The 27,498-nt window shown below is 39.8% G+C and overlaps 1 protein-coding gene across 1 annotated transcript in view; it reads left to right on the plus strand.

Moving 5' to 3' along the window:
- Positions 1-23,848: 23,848 nt before the first annotated feature.
- The window catches only part of wfdc1 (WAP four-disulfide core domain 1), a 77,321-nt gene continuing 73,671 nt past the window's right edge, over positions 23,849-27,498 (plus strand). The window contains exon 1 of the mRNA XM_063067163.1: positions 23,849-24,194. Within this exon, the coding sequence (XP_062923233.1) occupies positions 24,075-24,194 (120 nt within the window). The 5' untranslated portion in view covers positions 23,849-24,074. The remainder of the gene's footprint in view (positions 24,195-27,498) is intronic.

Raw genomic sequence — 27,498 nt, forward strand, 5'->3', positions numbered from 1 at the left:
TCTCAAGGCCATTAGAATTTAAAGTAGCCACATTTGCTAATGTTACAACAGTAAAAACAATTAAAGTATCTACAGCACCTTGTGCAAGACTTGTGAATGCTATTTTCTAGATTAATTTGATATAGTTGAAATTAGATATATTATTCAACCATGTAAAATGAGAAAAATTAAACCATCGTTATTTTATTATTGACTACAGCTAAAAAAAGTTGTGGTATTATTTGAACTAATTTTATACAGAATAGTCTGAAAAATACCCAATTACACATAGGGAACATTTTTAGACAGCAGTGCAAATACTAAAAGACTTAATCAACTTCAAAGATCTAATAATTGTTCCAAGTAATCAGCTTAATTTGAGAAAGCAGGGAAATATAGGTAACCCGTGACTAGACATTTGTTATACAGCTGGCTTCAGATGGATTAACAAGGCAATATGTTTCACAATTAGTTGAATGTACTGCGGTACATATGGAACCATTTTAACTGCAGCAAAGCCAAATTCTACCCTACTGTGCTACAACCCAGATTACAGACATTGATTTTGTTAAGGCCATTAAATTGCGAATGCTAGATTTTTACTTTGTGAATTTTTAATTATCTCTCTGCCACATTCTGAGCTAAAGATGAAAATATTCCAAACTATATTAAAATTTAAATGCATCATTGCATTGCAAATAGTCAACCAAAAAAAATCATACTTGGAAAATACTTTGTCAATTTAATATAAATGGGAGAATCTATTTATTTAATGATGTCTTCAGAAGTTTATATTTTATAATAAAATTACAAATTATAATTAAGAAACCCTATACAGTATGTTATCACCATGAAAACTATTTCACTACAGCAGTCTAACATTTTCAACTACAACATTTAACCATACTCATCCCATCTCAACTAAAACATAGATCAAAGTGCATAATTATGTTTCTAGAGGAATTCCTGTAGAATGAAGATCTGCTAATCTTTAGCAAATTACATTAACAAGGTCTGGAATCAGGCTGTAGGAGTTCTGATAGTTTCTCAAGAGGATCATGCACAGGTTGAATACTTCAATGTTATAATGAGGCTGGACACTACAGGATACCAGAAACAAAATTAACAAGGGCCATACAGGACTAACACCACACCCCCCCCCCCACAAATACAGAGGACTCTTCACTTCCTTAAATTCATGTCTTAGTATTTTGCTTTCTCACTCGTCTAATAATTTTATTAAATAATCTTCATTATAATACACTCTCAACACCTCCTTTCATTAACTAAGTAGTATTTTCATACACCACCTTCACTATGATGCTGAATGTTTTCTTGCAAGACATGATTAAAGCGTCAAGGAAGGTTAAGACATCGAGATGAAAGCGTAAGGTGAGCCTGTGTTCAGTGCTGACTGCTGTCAGAGAAGTTTGTGAGTGGCCTACCCTGTGTGGCTCGCTGTGGTAGGTGAATAGGCCTCTGCCATCTGTGGTGTCTCTCTCCTCAGTAATGAAGGTAATGCCGAAGACATTACCATGTTTCTGTGTTTATGGACTGTGGAATTTTACAGACTTATGGTTCTTATATTCCGTTTTCTTTTCGCCTGTTCCTTTTTCCATTTTTGTTGTGCGAGGGGAAGGGGTTTTGGGGTTGATATTCTGTTAGTGTTTTTCTGTGTTGGGGAGGGGATGTTTGGGGCGGTCAATGTTTTTGTGTCATTTTGTGTGGGAGGAGGGGAGAGTTGTGGGGGTCAGTGTTCTTTATGTGTTTTGTGCGGGGGAGAGGGTTTGAGGGTTGAGCGGGACGCTGTTCTTTTTTTTTGTGCAGGAGGTGGGTTTGATGTCTCTCAAAATTACTTACACTGCTCTTTCTTTGTTTCATGGCTATCTGGAGAAGATGAATCTCAGGGTTGTATATGGATACATACTTTCATAATAAATGAATCTTTGATGAAAATTGGTAAATACTTAATGGTAATTCAGATATTGAAAGCCCATATTATCTGCAATATTATGTAATGTGCTTAACAAAATAGGCTCCTAATATGTCAAACTTCATTCAAAACTCATCAAACAGTATAAACATAATTTAAATCCTATGGGACTCCTTTTAGTTTTTCTTTGAGCATTTCAAATGATCATAATTCATGTAGCAAGACTCTGGTGTCACTGAAGTGAAACTACAATGAATCTTATAAACCAGTGAACGTATGATAGGTCATATTGTAAAGTGAGGAAGGAGAACAGGAGAAAACTGAAGTGGAAAGGGCAATTTTCTGGACATTATGTGGGGAGAATGAATCTCTGTTAAATTAGGGAGTAAATTCAATGATCACATGCATGAAGTAAATGTTCCAAATGTGAGTGGCATATAGCACTATTAAATCAGTGTTCAGTCACCAGTACATGTCCTCTGTGTGCCCTGAAAATACAACACTAGCATTTTTTGTATTATCATGTACATGATCAGGAGTGAAATATATTACGCCTGAAAAAATAGACTTCAAAGATGTGGTGTGACGAGATGGTGTTATGCTGTCCATTGTATGACCAGTTGTGTGTGTAGAACTTTATTTATATACAGCAACAGTTTATTTTTCTCAGAAACACCAAGTTTCTTTGTAAAATAAGAATAAATTATAATAAAAATTTGAATTAAAAAAAAAGAAACACCAGGTTTCAGCTCAATGTGGAAGCTATTTTCCACTTACTGCAGAGCTCAAGAGTGAAACCCACCTCTCTGGGCACCTGTGGATTGGCAGGAAATGCCAGCCTCACTATCTACACTCAAATCACAAGAGTAAATTAATACAAATTAAAGATTCACCATTTAAAATTTGGAAGGCAATCCTTCGTGCTTCCATCCCTCTCTCTCATTTTGGACCTTCCTTAAAACCTTTCTCTTTGACCAAAGATCAGCTCACTCTGGTCAATACTGTGTCAGAGTGCCACAGAGCTGCAGAGCACAGAAACAGGCCCTTCGACCCATCGTGTTCATGCCAGCTGCTTTGTCCATCCACAGTATTCCCATTTGTCCATATTACATTTGTTTCCTTTTATGCCGTCCTATTTAAGTACCTGTCCAAAGGCCTCTTAACATTGTGATCCTCTCTGACTCCACCACCATCTCTGGCAGCACTTTCTGGATCATCTTTAAAACTCCTCCATCTCATCTTAAATTGATATCCTCTTGCTTCTGATGCCCTAGCATGGAAGAAGGATTGTGGGATGTCTATCCTATCTATGCCCTGCATATTTTCTTTCTCAGATTGTGCACCCTTTTCTGTAAAGTACTTGGAATGTCTTCACTTGCTGAGCACAGCATAAAAATATTTTTTGTCACCAACCTTTACTGAAATTGTTTCCTTAATCTCATCATTTTATAACTTGAGATCCAAATTTCAGTGAAAATTCAGGTTATCTTACTAGTGAGCAATTTCTGTACTTTTTGACATATTGTAAATGTTTATAGAACTTCTAAGTACAAATTAAAGTGGCTGGTACTGGAAGTGTTTGTTATTAAAATAGTTTGGTCAACTTGAAGTTATTTAATTGTAGTAACACTTGAGAGTTACTTTGCAACGTAATTGATGGATTACTAGTTTTCTGCTGCATCGCTTATATAATTAAATTATTTTAATAAACTGTTTCATTCAGGAATGAGAATCATAGCATACATGTTCTTGACAATATATCGAACAGAATGCTACTCATGCCTTTTAGAAATTTATGTTACATTTCAATTTGCATTATTGAACCCATGGGTGTATTATTTCATATTTTAGTTTGGCATAGAGCGACAGAGTGTATTTTCATTTTGCAGTCATGAATAACTGAGCATAGGGAAGGGCCCCACAGGAAGAGAACTAACTGATGATATCCAGCTCAGTTCCCCACACTCCTCCATTTCACCCTCCCACTTTTCAAGCTAAACTCAAGCCATCTAATTAGACAGACAGAGCAGAGTTTTACCAAAACTACATTTGCCTGACTTTCAATTAAAAGTGGCGATTGTAAAGGTTCAAACCTTAAAAAAGTGGAAAAGTTGCAAAATTTTTTGCGGAAAATCTGATATGCAAACTGCACAACATTTACATTAGAACTGTCAGTCTCCTCTATTTTATAACATTTTTAAATGCACCCAAATAAATATAGAACTAGCCAAAGGACAATATAATTACTTTAAAAAGGCAAGGAAGTTTTTTCTATCTTCTGGCAAACATACACTGATGAAGCTATTTTAATTGTGAAAACATCAGTATGTCCTGGCTCATTGTGGAAAAAAAGCACAGTACAGCTGCATTCATTTGCTCACAATAGGCTACATTTGTTTATTATTTTAGATGTGCTTTCATGTTTTGAGAGAGAAAGAGGCTTTTTTAAAGGAGTAGAATATGTAATAATAAAACTTTAAACTCATTCTCCGTAAGTAACTATGTTTTTAGTGGCCCAGACTTTCAATAATCTGTCTTTATTTAAGAGGAGGCAGCAACAGGACACTCAAACATAGCTCAACAGCAGAAATTCAATCATATTACTTGAATAAAGGATAATTTGTTATTTGCAGGACAGGAAAAGGCAACTCCAGTTTGAGAACAAAATAAAAAAAAACACAAGCAAAATCTTAAAAGAGAGTTTATTGTCTGTATATAATTTGTTAAATAAGTATTTTAAAAATATTTTTATTAGTTATTTTAAGACTAAAATTCCATTAGGATTTTCCCAGTCCGACACTGCAGAAGACCATGTAACCATGTAAAAACCATGTAATTGTTGCTCTCAGCAAGGTTCACCAAATTTCCATTTTATAACCATGCAGAATTCCTGGGTAATTGTATCAAGATATGAAAGTTTTTAAAATATATTTTAGCAGTGTGTTATGCCTCTGCTATACAACAGTCCAGTGGCTTAGTCATGCAAGGTGTGTTATCCATTAATCAGAATCAGGTTTAATATCCCAGGCACATGTAATGGAATTTGTTGTTAATGCGGTATTATTATAAATTACAGTAAGAGTATCTATGTTAAATTAAATAAATAGTACAAAAAAAAAGAAAAGAAAGCAATGAGGTTGTGTTATCATGGGTTCAATGTCCATGCAGAAATCTGATCACAGAGGGGAAGAAGCTCTTCTGGACTTGATGAGTGTGTGCCTTCAGGCTCTTGTACCTCCTCCCTAATGGTAGCAAGGAGAAGAGGGCATGCCCTGGGTGATGTTGTCCTTAATGCTAGATGCCGCCTTTTTGAGGCATCTCTCTTTGAAGATATCCTGGATGCTGTGGAGGCTGGCGCCCATGATGAAGTTCACTGAGTTTATGACTTTCTGCAGCTTATGTTGATCCTGTTAAGTGCTTCCCCCTCCATACCAGATAGTGAGGCAACCAGTTAGAATGCTTTCCATGGTACATCAGTACATATTTGCAAGTGTTGTTGGTGATATACCAAATCTGCACAAACTCCAATGGAAATATAGCGCTGCTGTGCCTTCTTTATAACTGCATCAATATGTTGGATCCAGGGTAGGCCCTCAGAAAGGCTGACAACCAGGAACTTGAAATTCTGACCCCTCAATAAGGTCTAACGTATAACTCCAAAAAATTCCATATCTTCTATCAGATGATGCATTGGGAAGGTTGACAATGGATATATAGAAAATGCATTCATTCCCAGTGCAAAATGTAAAATCCTGTCTTGAAAAGAAACATGATTAAGTATTTTTGGGTTGCTCTTCAGAAAGTCTGTCGACGTACTCCCTTACATACCTTTATCAGAAGCAATATGACCACACAATTACTCAATTGACTGCCTTATGATTAAGGCATCCGTTGGTCTTGCAAGACCGTGGATCTGCGCCTGGAAAGTCTTCACTCTCCAGGGCACAGGCCTGGGCAAGGTTGTATGGAAGACCAGCAGTTGCCCATGCTGCAAGTCTCCCCTCTCCACGACACCAATGTTGTCCAAGGGAAGGGAATTAGGACCCATACAGCTTGGCACCAGTGTCATCGCAGAGCAATGTGTGATTAAGTGCCTTGCTCAGGGACACAACACATGTTACCTCGGCTGAGGCTCGAACTCGCGACCTTCAGGTCGCTAGTCTAATGCCTTAACCACTTGGCCACGTGCCCACACTGCCTTATGATAATTACCCTCAAAAGCCACCTCCTTTCAGCAATCTACATAAGCAGAGATCATTGGGCATGCATTGGTTTTCTGACTCCATTTGTAGTTCTTGTCCATCGTGACAAAGCACAGGAAACTACAAATAATACCCATTAAGAGGACATGTCCTCTTCTCCCTGTTACCATCAGGAAGGAGGTACAGAAGCCTGAAAGCACACAGTCAGTGACTCAGAAACAGCTTCTTTCCCTCTGGCATCCAATTTCTAAATGGACATTGAAACTCATTACTTTTTTATTTCTGTTTTTGCACTGCTTATTTAACTATTTGATAGATATTTGAATTACTTACTGTAATTCACAGTTTCTCCCTATTTTATCATATATTGCATTGTATTGCTGCCACAAAGTTAACAAGTTTCAAGACATATGCCGGTGATATTAAACCCGATTCTGATTCTAAAGCCAAAAGGAACTGGGTGGTATTAAAAAGAAAATCATTACCTCTGAAAATTTGACCTTTTTTCTTTCTGTGTTCCTTATTTGGTCAGAGTATTAATGCATCTGAAAAGTTTTCTCAAAATTGGTTGGAAGAAATCCAACTGGAGCAAAAACACCTCAAGTTTGGATTGTCATAAAATACAGCTGTGTCCTGCATTATGTATAATATACCAAAATGAAAACCTTACAAAAATATGTTTTTCGCAAAGCTGACAAGAGCCCTAAAGAATCTGAGTTGGAAAAGAGCCCGAAAAAAATCAAACCTCGTGTTACTAGTTAGTAACCCACATGTTACTAGGTTACTAGGCAAGGAAGTAGGTTGAAAATCATGACCTGAAATGTCAACATTGTTTCACTCTCATAAGATTCTGCCTGACCAGCATTTTCTATTTATTTTAGTTTTTTACTATATGCAGTTTTTTGTTTGCTTTAAGATTAAAAGTATAGTGCTCGTGGAATTGATATTGGCTTAATATATGAACAGTTCTGACATTTAGCATCTGCTGTTGACTAAGAATGAAACGTCACAGAATGCTGTTGAGATTGCATCTGCAGTACCAAGTACAGTTTTTGCTCACGGATTTAAGAAAGGATACCCTGTCATCCTTGGGATGATATATAGGTTGAGTACCGCTTAACCAAAATTACAAAATCTGAGAACCTCTGAAATCCAATTTTGGGTAATGACATGATGTCACAAAATGGAAAATTCCAGAAGATGCTGGGAAGGTTCCCAAACTATCTCTGTCCATTGCAAGCAGTCCTGAGAATTGATGTCATGTATGTATGTAATGAACGGAAATTAATGAGCAGTAGAAAAACACAGCATAAAGTGAAAAATGAAGACCTTGAATATGTATTGTCAACACCAGAGCAAACATATACTGTTTAATAGTACGCTGATCATGAAACAAGCAAAGATCTATCACGACAAACTGAAAACTGAAGGTAATTGGGAATATTCAGTAGACTGGTTGCATAAATTTAAGAGAAGACATGGCACTAAATTTTTAAAACATCTGCTTATCATGAAAATCAAGGACCAAAACAAGTCTACAATGGTGATTGTTTTTATATCTTACATAAACCTAAAAAAGATAAAAATCGAATACAATGTACTGTAACTTTTTTATCAAACAGAGCGTCATAGCTGGTGACTGAATGTCTCTGTTGCTTGTGTTGTACAACAGCTGATTCAGGTACTATTACCTTATACACATTAGATTTTCATTATATTAATGGTATGTAATAATTTTTACTTTTATGTATTTATGTGTTATGAACAAGTGTAAGACAAAGACTGCTTACATAAATTCAGAGTCAGAAATGATGGCGATCCCAAGCTATCTCATTATATCAAATGAACTCTTCTCAGGCTTCCAGTTGGGTAAAAGTATTGATTTTAACCAACATTTCAATGACAAGCCCTGCCATCTTCATCAGGGATAATGCCTGTGCATGTCTAGTCCAGTGGTATTTACATCCCCTGACGTCCGTCCCTCTTGATTGGTTAGTCCTTATCCAAACAGGTTTCTCCTCTCCCACCTTGTTTACAATCGAATTCCAGTTCATACTTAGAGTGAGACTTTCGTCTTTGTTGACATTCTTTATCATTCTTCACAATTTTATCAATGTCAGAAAATACACAATAATCACTCCATATGGTAACTATACCTGCACTGTTTTGTCATGAATGGCATTAGAAGCACATAAGACTGATAAAATAGAACAATTACTAAAAGTTGAGAGAGACAGAGAGAATTAGTTCTACCAATCATAGGAACAAATGTATGTACATATGTCAGGTTTTTGAATTTAATACTGAGTGCTTGTTTGTACATGGGGCATCCATCATTCAGGCATTTGTTGGCCAGTGATGGCCTGTCGTTAATATTAATATTGTGCTTTGCTAAGTTTGCAGTTCAGCGGAAGACAAGCTACCACAAACAGAGAAACAGAAAGTGCCTGAAGAACTCAGCAAGTCAGGTAGAATTCACAGAGTGAGAACCAAGGGTGCTGCGTGACCTGCTGAGTAGTTCTGGCATTTTCGAATTCATTTTAGAAGTCGTGAGGCTGCAATCCTTTACTCCATTTGCTGTCACAGATTAAAATTAACGCATATCCATTTTAAGCCTTGTCTGAGTGAGTAATCAACAGAGTGACCAGTGGCACTCGGCTGTAGGGATCAGCTGGAAGATGCAGCAATACTCGACACTATAGGATTAATGCGTGGAAGTCGGAAGAGAGTTTGCAAATTTGTAAAAGTGTGGCAAAATGGAAGACATGCCTAAAGATTTTTTTAAAAGCACACAGAAGGGAAAAGAAGACAAATTGGAGAGATGGCATCGATGCAAATCTTGGGAAATATACTGTAATAAAATAGGAGAGGTATTTGGTGTTTACTTGGAGCATTCAGGCATGCTTTTCAAGGCAAACAATGTTATAGAGTCCCTGGGCAACAATGACACAGTACAAAATATAGAGATCCATAAACCAAAAATGGCAATTTCTTGATGGAAATTGTAGTGCCTTTAATATTTGAGCAATATTGTAAATATATTGGGTAATATGTTATTAAGCATTCTTTGTTGTTTACATAAATTAATTATGGGTTATATGTAAAAGTATGTGAATGGTATATGTCATTTCACCACCACATCATCAGTGCGTACTAAAGTAAAAACGAACTAATGGCAGTTTACCCCTGGGCCCCCTTGTTTTTTTTTCATTTAGCTCCTAGAGTTACAAAACAAAACAGAGATGGTCTTCAGTACTTAGGAAACACTAAAAAATATTTGGCCTGCAGAGAGACTTGGATATCCCATTTGTTGATAAATAAACTCAAACATTCAACTCGCTCAAGTTTAAAATTATTCAGAGTATATAAGTTTTGTCCTCATATCCATATGCTAGAAAAGGCAATCAGGAATTATAGTGATAGCTCTTTGTAATTTTGATACGTGCTATGGGACAGATAAGCAACAGGAGAGCTAAGGCCAAATGCTTTAATGGACAAGATAATTTGACAGGACAATGGGAATTGCCATTTCAGTGTAAATTGCAATGAGATGTATGAACTTTGGTCAGTACCAGGTGCAAATGTGAGCCATCGGGCAAAGATCCACAGGCAGTGATGGTGGCATCAGTGCATTATCTTCAGAAGAACCCATACCCTAGGGCACTAAAGACATTTTTGGCAGGAAACCTGCTAACCACAGGAGCCCGAGGGGCAGGGTCACATGATTGCGAAGTACAAGAGACCATGCTACCAATGTCCTGGGAACAATCTGCTTCCTTTTGCTCATTTATAGAACACAGCATGATAACTGTAATAAATTTGGACATCTGGCCCCTGGGTCCAATTAGTATGGGCAAACAAGTCATGATTGACACAAAGAAGTACGGTCCGTGGTTTGTCTGGAGATAAGGAATTTATGTTGAATGGTTTTCAGCCTCAGATGGTAACATAGCAATAGACTGCAGCAAGTTTGCAATTACAATTAAAATAAATGACCGTTTCTTTGTAATGAATGAAGGTTTACCTCAGTTAGTGACCAGGACACACTTATCAAGATAAAATTATGTTTCTTCCTCCTTACACCCACACCATTTGCAGCTAACGTCCTTTCACTTTGTTATAATTACTGCTCCACAATTCATTCCATATCACGCACCCTTATTTTCCCCAATATTTAGGTCTCATTTGCCCAAAAGGATGAAAGGAAACCTGTGCAGGAGAGTTTTTAAAGTGGAAAAGCCATTCCAGGGGGCAGGACCTCAGAAGTCTGGATCTAGTGGTATGTGAAGTCATCACCACTGGGGTCTTCCTTGGTTGCAGTGGATGACCATGATTTCTTGTCATGCCCTTCCGTCTCCATGGAGCATTGCAGAACCATTTTCCTAGCCGTTGGATCTCACTATTGATCTCATCCACTCAGACTGCCAGAGTTGAACTTGCATTGCTAGGGCAGGCCTGTCACTCACTCACCACTTGCTCCTCTCACCTAGTTTAGCCCACCTGTTGAAGCAGTGTACTGGGATGCAGCTGGCATCACGTGCTAACAGCTACTTGGAGCCACTGGTGAGAGCTGAGTATCCCGTGGGGACCAAAGGTGAATGAACTGCCCCAGAATGGAGACTACAAACCTCTTCATCAGAGTTGCTACCCCTCCCTGGTCACCCTTTACACCCAGTCCTTGTATACATCTATGAGTACAGTGTGTTAGAGTAATTTTTGGGGTTAGCTCATTTACATTTAGCAAATGGCTTTGGTTACCATTCTTCTGTTCCTTAAAAATGTATTGCGGGTTTAATTTGGAGCAATTCATTCCTAAAAACTGTGAATCCCAGTCCACAGACGATGCTGGTGTCTGTGGGATAGATGCGAATCAGAAAGTGTGAAGTTTGCGTGTTGTTTCAAAGAATGCATGATCTACACTTTGTAAATATGGAATTGTCCTTTATGTTTAGCACATAAAATCCCAAGTAAATGTATGTGGATTCAGTTTGGAACAGTGGATTCCTAAAAGTGAGGATCCCAGTCCAGATGATGTTGGCCTCTGTGGGATGGATTGAGTCAGTGGTGTGAAGTTTGTATGTTGTTTCAAAAGAAAGCATTGTCTATACTTTGTAAATATGGAATTACCCTTTGTGTTTAGTACATAATTATCGAGCCCTACATTGGGCCAGCAGACCTTTCCACCAAAAGCGTCCCCATTTGATGCCTGCTGTACCTTGTTTTGTCGAATAAAGAAGTTGCTTTGTATCTAACAGTAATTTTCTCTGGCAATTTCATTCATGCACCAATACAGTGTCAGAAATTTCTTAACTAAATTTTCTAATAGTGCTGATTCCCCCTTTAATTGGGAGAATAAGAACAGCTATCTTCATCTGCCTTCCCAACTGATTACAATTTGCAGATTGCCAAACAACATATCAATGGATGTGAAACAATATGTTTCTTTGATAAATACCACGCTGCTGATCAGTGTAATGGAGACAGTTGTAGAAAGAACAATATAAGCAAAAGAGATTCTGCAGATGCTGGAAATATTGAGCCATGCCCACAAAATGCTGGAGGAACTCAACAGATCAGGCAGCATCTATGGAGAGGAGTAAACAGTCGACTTTCAGGCTGGGATGTTGAATGTGTATTTTTCTCTATGGCTGCTGTCTGGCCTGCTGAGTTCCTCCAACATTTTGTGTGCAGAAAAAAAACAATGATAGGTTTGTATTCAAATGCAAAATAACCCTTCCATTGAAGTGGAGCAGCATCAGTAAGTCTCAGCTCCAAATCTTGAGTGACTATAGGAGTAACCTTTGCTAAATCCTGAAAAGAATCCTGCCTACTGTGTCCAAGAAGGAGTATTGGCTCAGCTTCCCAATAATCTTATGTAAATTGAATAGGGTCACTGAACCTGCTTCACTTACATCATTCCATGGCAGTTATCCCAGTTAGCTGGAGTGGCTAATAAATATACTGTACATGGTAATGGACAGTGCTGGTTACAGATACTTCACTTCACTTTGGAATGTAACTGGTGTAACTGTAAGTATCTGGCAAAAATACAGAGCATGTGATGACTTCACTGGTTTAGGGAATGCAGACACACACAAGTTAAAAGGAAGTATCAAGTGTAACCTGGCATCTAAATGTAAGTTTGGCTTCAGGTGAAAGTGCTCTGAAGTTTAGACAGATAAGGTGGTATCACTCATTCTAACAAAAGTTGTCTGTCTCAAAATTCATTAGCCTGGAAGTAGCACAGACATTTCCTTCTCCGTCATTTGGTTCCATAGAGTATAGTGGTGAAATAATTACTAAAAGGAAATTCGATAAACCCTTCCCTTACCCTCAGCTAATACTTGCTGACAACTGTCTTGCTCTCTCTTTAGACTGCCAAGATATAGATGCTAGTGATGATATGCAGACTTCTCTTCCATCAACAGTTTAACTGCTTGCCAAAACAAGCAACAAAAGTCACTGCAAAAGGATCAGTAATTGAATTCTCTATCTTTCAGCCATAGAATTGTGACCCCAGTCAAAGCTTTTCCCTTTTCCCTTTCACTGCCAGTGAAATGGGTAATATTACTAGAATGCCCAGGGAAACAGATTCATCTAGGTCATTGGCCACTTGACCTCCGTGATTCTAAACAACAGTGAAAAATTAAATGGACGATTTAGGAGTGAATGGTTTAATGACAGAGCAATTGGATTGAGGAGCTAACGACCAATAACAGAGTCATAGTTATAGTCGTAGTCATACTTTATTGATCTCGGGGGAAATTGGTTTTTATTACAGATGCAGCATAAATAATAAATAGTAATAGAACCATAAATAATTAAATAGTAATATATAAATTATGCCAGTAAATTATGAAATGTCCAGGACCAGCCTATTATTATTATTATTATTATTATTATTATTTATTTTTTCTCAGCTCAAGCTGGTAAAACCTGAGGTACTAGCATAGCCAAGCACAATCAGTTCTCAATTGCTAGGAACTTCCAGACTATTCTAGTGGTGTTTAGTATTGTGACTTTCTGAAGATTTACATGGATATTACTGTGCAGCCCCAATTATTTAATGTTATTGTGTAGTACCTTTGGGATGACACCAGTTGTAGATATTATTATTGGGATAACGTATACTTTGTTCATGTTCTATAGTCTTTCAATTTCCTCTTTAAATTCAGCGTATTTCTGGTGCTTTTCACTTATTTATTTCTGTAAGTTATGTGTGGTTGGAATGGCTATATTGATGAAATAAGTTGTTCTTTCTTGTTTATCCTGTATTATTATATCAGCTATTATAAATTATCCTATTTGTAATAACTGATCGGTCATAATATTATATGTGGTATTTTGACTCTAAAACTGGATGAGGCTTGAATTTATATTAAGGTGTGATTTTTTTTAATGACTTTGTACCTTAAAGCAAGGTTTCAATGAATGACGTTTGCCACTTGATTGTTCCTGTGTAAGTAATCAGATTGTGTTAAACTGTCACAGGATCCTAAAATCTTTTGGATTGTTTCTCATTTATCTTGGCGTTTTCTCCATTTATCATCTTGAATTTGTTGCTCTTTTATTACATATTTTTGATTTTTTTTTGTGTGTGTGTTAACCACCTGATCCTGTATTGCCTCAAGGAACCCTTCTGCTTCTGGGAAGAGGTCTCCAACTCTGTGCCAGGAATCCAAAGCTTGTCAATATCTAGTGTACTCAGACCATGGGGATGTCTTTCATGGAGGGTCATGATCTTCCCTGGGTTAAGTTTTTCTTCAATGGACTTCATTTGTCTGGCTTGTGCTCTTATTTAAGTTTAGTGGTGTATACTCTTTATCGGAATTGCATATGCTCGTGTGAGATGCTGAATCCCGTTTATTATTATTATTATTATTAATAATAGTAGTAGAGGGAGAAGTGGTAGTATTATTTTTTTTATTTGCACAGTATGTCTTCTTTTCACATTGGTTGCTTGTCAATCCTTGTTTATGTATAGCTTTTCATAAATTCTATTGTATTTATTTAAATACATTCATGAAAATGAATGTCAAGTAGGTATATGGCTGAATATTTTGATAATAAATTTGACTTTGAGAATAATTGTGATCAAAAGCATGGTTTCTTTCTAGTGAGCACTAATAAGTATGAAAGAAAAAGACAGGCCTTGGATCTAAGTGTCCTGTGTTATTGATTGTGGGAGATAGACTGGGACAAGTACCACATGTTACTCTTGATACCTTCCAGCACGGAGTCTCAACTGATCCAAACATATGTTAATGGTTCAAGTACTGGTTTATCTGGCCCTGGAAAATTAGGTATCAGTAATGTGTGCATAACAATCTTTTTATCTGCCCATCTGGCAATCCATGGAAAATGAATTTACTTTTTCTAAAAAATTGCTACTTCTGTTTCTAGAACCCTTTCAAGATGTCACTGTGTTTGCACAATCAGAGAAACTCCATCCAGCTGAAAATTCAATGGCTAACTGAAGCTGGAAGATAATCTAGATGTTAACCACATGACTTGGATTCAAGTGTTCTGTTATTCCTACTTCAATTCAATATAGTAAAGAATATGATCTTTTGATATAAATTATCAGACAGGGCTATCCAAATAGTCCCATTCACCTCTTTAGGGCCAATAGCCCTATTGGTCTTTTTTCCCTATTTTGAAACTTGCTTTTGATATTACAATTAAATATGCTCCTACCATTCACAAAAGCAATACATTCAAGATCGGACCCATTCTCTATTCATCATGCCTATTGTCTGCTTGAAATACCGTTCTTGTCATTTACCGTATCCCAACTTTCCACGGTTTTGAACAAACTTATCAAATCTGCTCTTCACATTCTCTTTTCAAAGAAGAATTGGTATGTTTTGTAACTACAAAATTAATGGGAAAAAAAAATGGGAGAGTAGTGAATACGCAAGAACAAGCCCAACTTCTCAAATCTTAATTTTCTCCGTACTTTTTCTGAGATCTGACCATTGCTCTGCAAATATGGTGTCCAATATTACTGACTTTCGGTCAAGATGGCAGCTGTGTATAATGCTCCTTTGGTCAATATCTTATGGCTAGATCAAGAAACTATTTACTTCATTTCTTTTATGTCTTTTTGTTTGTTTTTCATCTTGCATGTGACTCCGGAACTGCTGGAGCCTGTGATTTGCAGTGTGAGATTGTTTTGACATTATTTGGGTGCTTCAGCACTCTGCAGTCTCCAAGAGGATGCTGGGAGGCAGAGGCAGCGTATACAAACCTCATGGTGAGAAGGCTGTCGGATAGGCTGCGGGACAGAGATTGAAACATTGAGGTGAATGCGCAAGGTGAGTGCCAACTACCTGCCGTTTGATCGCTGGTGGAATCGCTCTGCTACAGAGAGGGAAGATTGCCTTTTGATCACCGATGGGATCGCTCTGCTACGGAGATGAAAAGGCCTGCCGCTGGGCCCAGAGAATGTTACCCAGGTTTCCTGCATTTTGGATTATGTACTTGGACTCTAGACTTTTTTTCCCACAGGAATATTATCAAGCAGCTGAGTTATGTAGATTATATGGTTAGCACAAGATTGTGGGCCAAAGGGCCCATACTGTGCTATAGATTTTATATTCTGTGTTTTTCTGCCCTATCTTTCTCATTTTTTTGTGTGTGTAAGTGAAGGGGATTTGGGGGTCAATGCACCTGTTCCATTTTTGTTCATTTTTTTGTGCAGGGGGAGGGATTTGGCGGTTGACAATTGTGCTGCCACTCTTTTCTTTCTTGGTTTCATGGCTGGAGAAGAAGAATTTCAGAGTTGTATACTTCGATAATAAATGAACCTTTGAACCTTTGCAAGTTGAATATGCACAATAAGACAGAAGCAGAAGCAACCGACACCCCCCCCAACAAAACTAGCCCTTCGATTCAGTATGATCATGAGTGATATATCCAAGACCTCAGTTCCCTTCTCTGCCACATTGCCATAGCTCTCAATATCACTACTTTCAAATAAAAAATATCTCTCTCACTTTCAATGCGTCTCATAAGCCACAACACCCCAAGGCAGAAAACTCTAGACATTCACTGCCTCCGAGAGAACATTTAACCTAGAACATAGAACATGACAGTACAGTACAGGCCACTTGGCCCACAATCTTGTGCAAACCTTTTTACACACATACTCCAGCTCCTTGATAATGCTCCTGTGGAATTTATTTTAAGCAAAGTTATGTGTCCTAATATAAATGCAGTAGCTGTTGTATGACCAGTCACAGAGTTCATGTTAAGAGTTTAATCATGCACGAAGAACTGCTAAAAGACATCACCTGACTAGTATTTTATATTAATATTGCTGGTTACATTATTTAAATAGCTGCCTACTGTTATCCTCTGCGGCATCTAGCCTGGAATATTTCTCATTGCAGCACAGAAATCTCAGTTTACTAATGAAGCGAAAGCCATCAACGGAATATATGACACCAGCCATACTTTAGGAAGGTTACAAAACAAAATAGGGGATTAAGATTCAAATTTTTAAAAATCAAGCAATTCTATGATGCTGATGCTCTTTGACCATGAAATACAAACGTGCATTCAGTAAAACATGTATAATACAAAATAACAGTTATTACCATATTAACTTCATGTAAAAACAATTTTGGAAGCAATTAAACTGAATAACAAGAGCCTGATCATTAAATAGTGACCCTTCAAGGGAGAAGTCTCAGAACAATCATTATGTTCAGTGTTGGAGTGGGAGCCAGAGAGATAATTGCAGGTATGGGAAGGTATTTACAAGCCAATTATAACAGCCATTGATCAATGCTGTGTAGTTTTGTCTCCACCTGGTTTACTGCATTCTTTGTGCATAACAGAGCTTTGCCTTTCATCAGCAGCAATGGCATTTTGGCCTTTGTTCCCTAAGTGTTCTTTTCCTCCCTCAAGTATGCTCCATTAGGGCTTTATGTACTTAGATACTCATGTAGGAAAAATTCTCTGGCATTTTACATCTGAATAGGTCGCTAATTGCCTGGACCAGTTTTCCATGTTACAAACCAGAAAGTCAGTCTGGATTTGTTCCACTTAATTGAAATTGCAGAAATTTTCCTTTGTGAAGTTGATTTCCCTTGACCAGAAACCACTTTTAATTTATGGCTAATTTACTAGTTTTAATTCCTCTTCCCCTGCAAATTAAAAACAAAACTCTAACTCAGTCCCGAAAGCATATCTGGGTCTGCATATCCACCCAGTGGTAATAAGTCAAGATTCAAGACTCAGGATTCCACCTGCCCTGCTTAAGGACTGTTTGTCTCATTTCCTTCAGGGTAAAGGCTGCCAGCATCCACTCCAAGACCACTGAACTGAAAAAAAGCAGTTACTTCCACCAAGCTATCAGTCTGACCAACAGCTCCACACATTAACCACACCACGAACCCCACCATCCACTGCATCCACATCAGCCACTCCTCCCTACAGCCCCTCAGCACCTTTCACTGCGCCCCATGTGCTGCCACTTTATGCATACACTCCACACTTCAAACTTGTACTGACACAGTCACTGTCCCACTGTGCTTCCATCTGCCCTGTTACCTAGAACAATTCCTCTTGCCAAGAGTCACTTTGTCACTTTATCACTTCAGTTCCCTAATGTACAGATACTGCTGTACATAGCGTCACTATACGTACATATAGTCTATGACTATAAACTAATCTTATGTATATACGCCCACATTCAAGCATTGTGTTCTGTAGGATTGCTTTTATATGTATATTTATTGGGTTTTATGCTTATTGTGTTTTTTATGGTGCATTTGATCCAAAGAAACAATCATTTCATTCTCCTTTACACTCATATACTGAAGAATGATAATAAATAATATTGAATCGTGAAATGAAAAACAAAAATCTGACTCAGCCCTGTGGTCTGCATGCCAACCCAGTGGTTATATGCAAGTGAAGTTATTTCGGAGTTACTTTTTTCAGATGTGAGTTGTCTGCCTGTGACAGATGCTGGAGGAGCAGCTGCAGGTGGCATCCGTGGAGGGAACTGGACAGTGAATATCTCAGGCTCAGACTCTTCATCTGAACTTGGCCAAGTAGAACTCATTATCTTCAGACATATGAGCACAAGCATAAGCCTGGTGTACACGGTTAATTAATAGGGATGTGGAGGGCAGGGGAACAGATAAGAAAGGAAAGAGTCAGAATTTACTTAATGAAATCAATACAAACTTTAATAATCAGGTTGAACTAATTTCCAAGTGCAAGGAACGTTCCAAGGGAATCAACATAGAATCTTGGCCACTCTTTGCTTTGCTCCCTTGGGTCTATGATTTTGGAGTATTTTCAAAATCAAAGCTGCTCAACATGATTGTCCACAAACATGCACTTATGTTTTCTTTGGATGATAAATGTTCATGTTTGGCTGAACAGGAAATCATAAAGTGAACAGAAATGAACCCTTGAACCTTAGCCTTGACACGTGCATGATTCTAGGCAGATCCTAAAATTTGGCTATTATACTCTCTGACTCATTTGTTGTATTGATAAATGTGTGGTGCAGAGTACCACCAACTAATTTTGACTATGGAACCAGCAAATTCAATAGTCTACGCAACTCTCGTCCATTCGTACCTCTCCACTGATCTCCCTCTGGGTACTTATCCTTGCAAGCAGAACAAGCGCCCCTACACCCCTTCCCTCGCCACCATTCAGGGCCCCAAACAGTCCTTCCAGGTGAGGTGCCACTTCACCTGTGAATCTGTTGGGGTCATCTGCTGTATCAGGTGCTCCAAATGTGGCCTCCTGTAGATCAGCAAGACCCGACGTAGATTGGGAGACCACTTCGCCGAGCACCTATGCTCCATCCTCCAGAAAAAGTGGGATCTCCTGGTGGTTACCCATTTTTTCAATTCTACTTCCCATTCCAACATGTCAGTCCATGGCCTCCTCTTCTGCCGTGAAGAGGCAACACTCAGGTTGGAGGCGCAACATCTTATATTCCGTCTGGGGAGCTTGCAAGCTGATAACATGAATATTGATTTCTCAAACTTCCCATAACTGCCCCTTCCTTCACCATTCCCCTTTCCTGTTTCCCACTTCCCCTGCCCATCACCTCCCTCTGGTGCTCCGCCCCTTCCCTTTCTTTCCTTGTCCTATCAGGTTCTCCCTTCTCCAGCTCTTTATTTTTCATCAATCAACTTCCCAGCTCTTTAGTTCACCAGCTCCCCCTCCCGGTTTCACCTATCACCTACTACCTTGTAGTTCTTCCTCCCCTCTCCCCACCTTCTTACAGTGACTTCTCAATTTTTTTCCCCAGTCCTGATGAAGGGTCTCACCACAAAACGTCAACTGCTTACTCTGGGCTGCTGAGTTCTAACTAAAATGGAATTGGAAATTGGCATGGCTGTTTCAATCATTCCTCAAAATGAGTTTGAACGGCATTTCAAAGATACTGAACTGAAGCTTGCAGATATCCAAGAACTTATACTAGAAAAAGGATAACTCCTGTTAGAATGATATATGTAACAGTGAAATGCCTCAACCAATGAGCCACATTGGGCTTGTATGTGGTCCAGACATGAAGGGCCAACATTATGGGAACATGAGTGGCTGAGGCAACTACAACTTGATTGTAGATCCAGTCACCATTTGCATGCCACATCCCCTGTAAAAGTCAATTAAAAGCAAATTAAGAAAGACACTGAATTATGCTACAAACTGACCCCATGGTGTACACCATGAACTGTTGCCCAACAGAAGGCAAATATTTGTTGGTGCCAGATTCTGTGCCTCTGCTTGGAAAACATATTGGGTCAAGGGAGGACCATGCTGCTCAGAGGAATTGTGAACGTGATGAAAGCAGTGATCCAACTACAACAGTTTTTGTAGGCAACATAGAACATATGCAGCACATTACAGGCCCTTTGGCCCACAATGTTTTGCCGGCCACATAACCTACTCCAGAAACTGTCTAGAATTTCCCTACCACATAGCCCTGAGAAAGCTTCTGATATGTTAATCAGGCAGTTTCTTTGGAAATGTGACTAGGTTTAAAGCTGAAAGAGAGTTCAAGGAGCCTCAGAAAAGTTACAAGCTTCAGCTTAGAAAAGTTACAAGCGTTCAGCTTTTGTGAGTATAAAGAACCAGAATCTATTCTTTGTGCATTAAGGTTATTGCATGCACTTCAAGTGGGAGACAGAAAGCTGCTTGTAAAAGTAGATGCAAAGACCAAAGTACATCTGGATGAATGGATGGCCAACAAGAAATAACTCAAAGCAGAGGATCCGTCAGATGATGTGGATGAGAACACCAAGAGGAGAGACCAGGTCATAAAGACAGCAATAGGAGGATCAATAAGGAAATACTCCCGTGAACTAAATGCACCTTCCCAAGATCAAGATGCCCACAATATCTGCCCTTTGTTTGACAGGCAGTGGGGCAAGACAAATGAGTGGCACTCAAAGAGCTAAGTGAAATGATACTTTTGACTGTATTATCTCATTAAGCAATGCCTCAGTCAATTGTATTGCTGAAAACAGACTGAGAATCAGGTTTAATATCATTGGCATATGTTGTGAAATTTGTTATGCAGCAGCTGTACATTGTCATACATACAATAAATTACAGTAAGAGGTATATACATATTTTAAGTTAAATTACTGAAGCAGTGCAAAAAGAAAAAAAAAATGTACTGTGGTAGTGTTCATGAGTGCCATGTACCTGATGGCAGAGGGAAAGAAGCTATTTCTGAATCTCTGAATGTGTGTCTTCAGGCTCCTGCCTAATGCACTGGTAAAAATCAAATCCAGTAATAGTAGCAGTAGTGTGGCCACTTCAGTCGAGTATGATGTTCTCCTATTAGTGGGTCTTCAGGTGGCAGTTGAGGCCGATCCAAAATCCACAGATACTTCCTCTAGGATGTTAATGCAGCATGCCTTACCTGACCTTGTCTAACGTGGGGAGGCTGATGTGAGGGCAATCACAACACGGTCCTTGACAGACCGGGGTTAGGGATGCAATACAGCTGGGCACTTCTCTACTGCCTTTGTGATGTGTCATCATCTTCCACCAGCTCCACTGTGAAGGTCTTGGTTGGATTGCGCTTTGTCTGGAACCTCCCCATTGACCTTACTGCCATGGGTGACCCTACCAGGAGTCAAGTGCAAGATGGCTAAACTCCAGACAGCATCACTCTCAGGAACTCGTAAACCTCTTCACCAGGACAGGGTAACAATCCTCAGAGAAGCAATCCAATAGGAATACCCAACCTATTCTATCTCATATATGACCTGTCTATATCCCAACAAGGCTCAGCAATTGTTTTTCAAAGTTTAACGCAAGAAGCATATTTATTATTAAAGTATGTATATACCATCATATACTACCCTGAGATTCATTTTCCTGCAGATATTCACAGTGGAAGAAAGAACCACAATAGAATCAATAAAAAATTATATACAAAGACTGATAAACAACCAACAGGTTGTGTAGTCAGATCAGAGTTGAGGTGAGTGAAGTTATCCATGCTAGATAACTTTTAAGGATGTAAGCAATACCTTTTGATCTGAAGGTAGAAAAATATTAAATATTAGGCAATGTACTGTACTTTTTATTATTAATACCTTTTTCATAGTAAACTGCGTGACTTGTGCTTTAAATTTTATTTTGCTTATTTAACTTTAGAAACAGCAAATTTCCGACCCTAATCCAATGACGTTCGGATCTGAAAAGTTGGCAACAGTGGCCTGATTGGAACGACTCTGTAACCACAGCAGCTGGACAAATGCTTTGCAACTTGGAATAACTAAGTTCCCAGTCCATTAGCTACTCCAACATCTACAATCCTCCAATCAAGTTTGCAGCCACAGCATTTGAGAAAAACCAATGCCATCCAGGACAAGGCAATTATATGTAATGGTACACCCAGTCCTGAATTTCTCACCAGCAATCTGACCAAAAGACACACCATAGGGACTGCTGAAGTTATTTTTTTTATTTGTAAGGTCTGGCCTGCCGGACAAGTCCGATAGCCTTGCTCTTAGAAACACATTGCACCAGCAAAGAAGCAAAATATGATCCTAACTAACGGAAGCTATCCCTTCTGCTGACATCAACTCATTTGGGCTCAACCTATCAAAGATACTCTTTGTTCTACCCAAGTATAATCCACCTTCTCTACTACTGAAAGCTGAAAACAAGAGATTCTGTCGATGCTGAAAATCCAGAGTAACACACACACAATGCAGGTCAGGCAGCATCTACAGGAAAGGAATAAAAAGTCGGGTTTTGATGAAGGGCCTCAACCCCAAACAGCGGGTCTTTATTCTTCACAGATACTGCCTGACCTGCTGAGTTCCTCCAACATTTCCTGAAAACCAATCAGTTTTCTCTCTATCCCAGTTCTGATGAAAGATTAGGGTTAGAGGATATCCATTTGCTTTCCTGCTGAAGCTGCCTGACTTCCTGAATGCTTAAGTTAATTTGACAGCATTTCTCAGCCTGTAACTGGGGACTAGCAATGAAAGTGGCGTTTAAACTGTTAGCCGGAAACGATAATCAAATTGCTAACGAACACCTGTCAAAATTATGGTTGACTTTACTTCCTAACGGATGCCGATAATCACTCTCTAGGTACAACTGTGCGTCGGTCAATGAGTTACAGGTGCGAAGTTTGTCAGGGCTCATAAACCAAAACATACAATCCGAGAAACAAATTTATTCCATTTAAGGAAGTGGAGAGAATAAATATCTTATGAAGAAAACTCTAAAAAGGCAGAGTACTTCAATCAGAAATGCGGGAGTGAATTATTACGCATGAATTATATTCTTCAATTCAGTCTCGATTATCTACAACAGTGCGGTTACCGAACATGACTGACAGCTGAATTATCCAATCAAGTTCAGACTGTCCAGGAGTTGCTTTCTTGCTACATGCAGCCATTATATAGATTCATATCCCCCCACCCCAACATACAGTCACTGTTTTACTGCCATTTTCCTCACTTTACACTATGTATTGATACAGGAGGAACACCGGAACCTTGGTGGTTGCCCGAGGCACTTAAAGGATACCCACTTACCATCAGCAAACTGGTAAAAGTTTGTTGCGGTAACCTGTTCCTTTTAGTTGTGAAATACCCAGTTCAGCAACTGCTCGATCTCGTTTGTGAGTTTGAAAAAAAGAGATTCGCGGGAGTTACACTTGCAATTTTCAAAGATATTCGGGGATAAACTATTATTAAAATTCACGCTACCAAAGAGTTAGAATTTCACACTGGAGTATCATGAAAATTGAATTCTCTTTACAGATTTATAAATTAAATTCGTCCTTTACAGTGAATAAGGCAAATGTATAGTCTGATTGGACAGACCTGCACAGCTCTATTCACTATATGGTTGACGCCTGCCCATAGCGGCGGCGGTAGCATCTTTTTTTTAAAATTTAATACTGTTTCAGCATCTGATCTCGTAAATTTTGATAATACTGTATATTTATATCCCCATTCTCCCCCAACGTTAAATTATGTTCTATCCTGCCTGGCATATAAACATTAAATGCTTTGGTTTTTATCTTTCTTAAACTTTCTTATGACTTTGTTAAATCGGTTGTATTATTCCCATGTGGCTGCCGTTTTTATGAATTCAGGTCAGCTGCTTATTTTTAACAGCTGTGGGTGAGGTGGGCTCCGGGCAAGACTCCCAGACAGAACAGGGCAAATAATCTGATCGTTCCCGAGTTGTAATCAGCGAGGGAGTTGGTCGGGCGTGTGGACAAGATGCCAGATGTGAACGCGCCTGTCTCAGATTAAAATTATCTGGCTAATATTAGGGTATAGACAGCTGGTGCACGCAGGGGAGGCGTGGATACCTGCTTTCGTCTGTTCCTTTGGCTGCACCCTCTTCCCCAGCAAGACTTTGCGAACCCAACCACAGTATACAACTCTCTCTTATCGCCATTCTAGTCGTGGAGGGGGGTGCGCAAGCGAACGATGGACTACGGCAAAAGTTTCTTGAAAGCACTGGCGGCGGCCCTGTTTTGCTTGCTGACGCTGCGGCCACTGCCCGTGGATACCAGGAGCCTTCGAGTGAAAGTTGGAGACAAACACGACGTGAGTAATTTTTTGTAAGGGAGAAAACGGATTCAGGAAGGAAGGACGATATTAATCCGTAGCATATGCTGCCGAGTAATCAGATGATGGATTTCTGATGCTGATGTTTTAAGGTCATAAACTAACTGTGGGCGCAAACCAGCACACATCCCCTCCACAGGGAGTATAACCACAATAGCAGAAATTTATGTTCCTTACAGACGGGGATCTCTGAATATTTCGTGCGGTGTAGTTACTGGGGGATCTTGCAGGCGGGCTGTATGTGAATCGGTCATTTTAAACGAGATTAAACCACCGCGGGACGCAATGTGTTCCCTTTAGGGTAACTTTTCAGAACGAGATTTTTTTTTAGCAAAATCGCAACGATGAGCTAGGAATTGTTGGGTGGGTGGGTGGGTGGGTGGGTGGGGGGGGGGCAAAATAGCGCCCTTGTGCATAAGGCAACACCAGACAAACCCGTGCAGTCTTGTCCGTGGGGTTTCCACTCACTGGGTAGCAAACCGTTCTGGTTAGCACTCGGCATGTTCAGTTACTGGAGCTACCCTAGGAGATAGGCTATAATTCCAGACTAGCCAGCAACACCTACCTTATAAAGCGGCAGAGGTGGGCTCGGGTACACTTTAAGGCAATTTGCGGAATACGGCAGATCCCCGGAGAATTGCACGCTCGGGGCCAAAGTTGGATCACCACAAGGGGACTTGTGTACTGGAAGTGCTTGTAAACTATACCGAAAACGGGGACTAAGGGAAGATCAATTAAAAAAACCAAAAATGCTGGGGGAACCCGGCGGGTCAAGGGGTATGGACATTTGACGTTTCGGCGCTTCATCCGTACCATTTGATTTTTGGCTCCAGATGGCAGCGTCTGCAGTCCCTGACATCTCCAGCTAAAAAAGGTGAAGCTATTGGGGTTCGGTCGCGCTCCCTGAGGAACTTCGGTTCCCAAGGAATGTGCACACGTCATTCCAACGAGCTTTTTATTTACGACGCCGATAGTGCCCGTGGCGTTCAGAGTAATAATTCACCAAGATGTCCATTAGGGTGGGGCTGATTTAATTTTCAATATGAATTTTATGGAGGGATGGGTTAGTAAGTTTGCTGATGACACAAAAGATGGAGGTATTGTGGATAGTGTGGAGGGCTGCCAGAGGTTACAGCGGGAACATCGATAGGATGCAAAACTGGGCTGAGAAGTGGCAGATGGCGTTCAACCCAGATAAGTGTGAAGTGATTCATTTTGGTCGGTCAAATATGATGGCAGAATATAGTATTAATGGTATGACTCTTGGCAGTGTGGAGGATCAGAAGGATCTTGGGGTCCAAGTCCATAGGACGCTCAAAGCAGCTGCACAGGTTGACTCTGTAATTAAGAAGGTGTACGGTGTATTGGCCTTCATCAATTGTGGAATTGAATTTAGGAGCCGAGAGGTAATGTTGCAGCTATATTGGACCCTGGTCAGACCCCATTTGGAATACTGTGCTCAGTTCTGGTCGCCTCACTACCGGAAGGATGTGGAAGCCGTACAAAGGGTGCAGAGGAGATTTACAAGGATGTTGCCTGGATTGGGGAGCATGCCTTATGAAAACAGGTTGAGTGAATTCGGCATTTTCTCCTTGGGGCGATGGAGGGTGAGAGGTGACCTGATAGAGGTGTATAAGATGATGAGAAGCATTGATCGTGTGGATAGTCAGAGGCTTTTTCCCAGGGCTGAAATGGCTGCCACAAGAGGACACAGGTTTAAGGTGCTGGGAAGTAGGTAAAGAGGAGATGTCGGGGTAAGTTTTTTTACTCATAGAGTGGCGAGTGCGTGGAATGGGCTGCCAGCAATGGTGGTGGAGGCGGATACGATAGGGTCTTTAAAGAGACTTTTGGATAGGTACATGAAGTTTAGAAAAATAGAGAGCTGTGTGTAAGCCTAGTAACTTCTAAGGTATGAACATGTTCAGCACAACTTTGTGGGCCGAAGGGCCTGTATTGTGCTGTAGGTTTTCTATGTTTCTAATTATCAGGCCAGATGCTTTGCGAAACACGGCTGCCAATTCATTATACAGTATGAGCCTACTTCGCAGATTAATGACAAAATAGAGTTTATTTTATTGAGGACCAGTGCTCCGTAATGAACCGCATCTGAGCAATAAGGTCCGTGATGCTTGCTACAAAACACTTGGAGATCGTTGTCACTCACAAGACGTCCAAGGAATGTGAGCCAAACTTTTTAGGGTGTTCTGATGTAGTGGTTGAATTTATCATTAGTTGTGCAATTTGTGTGAATTCCAATTCCGGTAGCAAATTACGATGAGTGAGTAGATGCTCTTCAAAGTCGGAATACTAAAAGTTACGAGAAACTGTGCTAATTATGTGATGAAGAGGACATTTTGCTGGGATTATTTAATCATTAACTGTAACATTGGCATTGGTAAGGGACAACCCCATTCTGGACGAGATAACCTGGTTTAATTCCTTCAGTGCCTCTCCCGCATTGTCCAGCTGGGTGGGACATGCCCACTGGTGTTTACATTTAATGTTCTGTTTTAGCATTATAATGTAGTGTTTAGTGTTCTGGCATCTTCCCACTTCCTTTCCAGTCCTGATGAAGGGTCCGGGCCAGAAACGTCGACTGCTTTTTTCCCCCCTGTTACTCTGGATTTCCCACATCTGCAGAATCTCTTGTGTTAGTGCTTGAATTCCCACCTATTCAGTTACTGTCAGAGGACCACGTGCAATGTCTTCTCTTCCTGCTCCTATGTCATTCCTCCTGTTTGTTTTTGTGGGCTATTAACATCCAACCCTTTGGAATTCCATCATGGTCACCAAACCTCCTCTTCCTCCTCCTATAGGATAGTCCTTAAGACCTACCCCCTGACAGTCTTTGAACAATTTTTGATCACCTGCTCCATTACTCACCACGTGACATGGAGTCAAATATTTTTGAGAAGTGCTATACAATAACAGCTGGCGTTTAAATAATGCCCAAAAAATTGGTTGTTGTTTAAATAGACAGGTAGTGCAGAGCACCCCTGTAGCCATTCCCCTGAATAGTTTACTGTCCTGGATACTGTTGGCGGGCACAACCAACCAGGGGTGAGCCATGGTGGCAGGGCCTCCAGCACTGAGTCTGACCCTGTGGCGCAGAAGGGTGGGATGGAGATGGAGAGAGCTGTTGTCACTGGGGACTCTATAGTCAAGGGACCAGACAGGAGATTTTGTGGACGTGAGAAGGGCACCCACGTGGTTTGTTGCCTCCCGGTTGCCAGGGTCCAGGATGTCTCTGACCGGGTGCATGACATCCTGGTACGAGAGGGAA

The sequence above is a fragment of the Mobula hypostoma genome, chromosome 14, assembly GCF_963921235.1.
Source record: "Mobula hypostoma chromosome 14, sMobHyp1.1, whole genome shotgun sequence".
NCBI classification, from domain to species: domain Eukaryota; kingdom Metazoa; phylum Chordata; class Chondrichthyes; order Myliobatiformes; family Myliobatidae; genus Mobula; species Mobula hypostoma.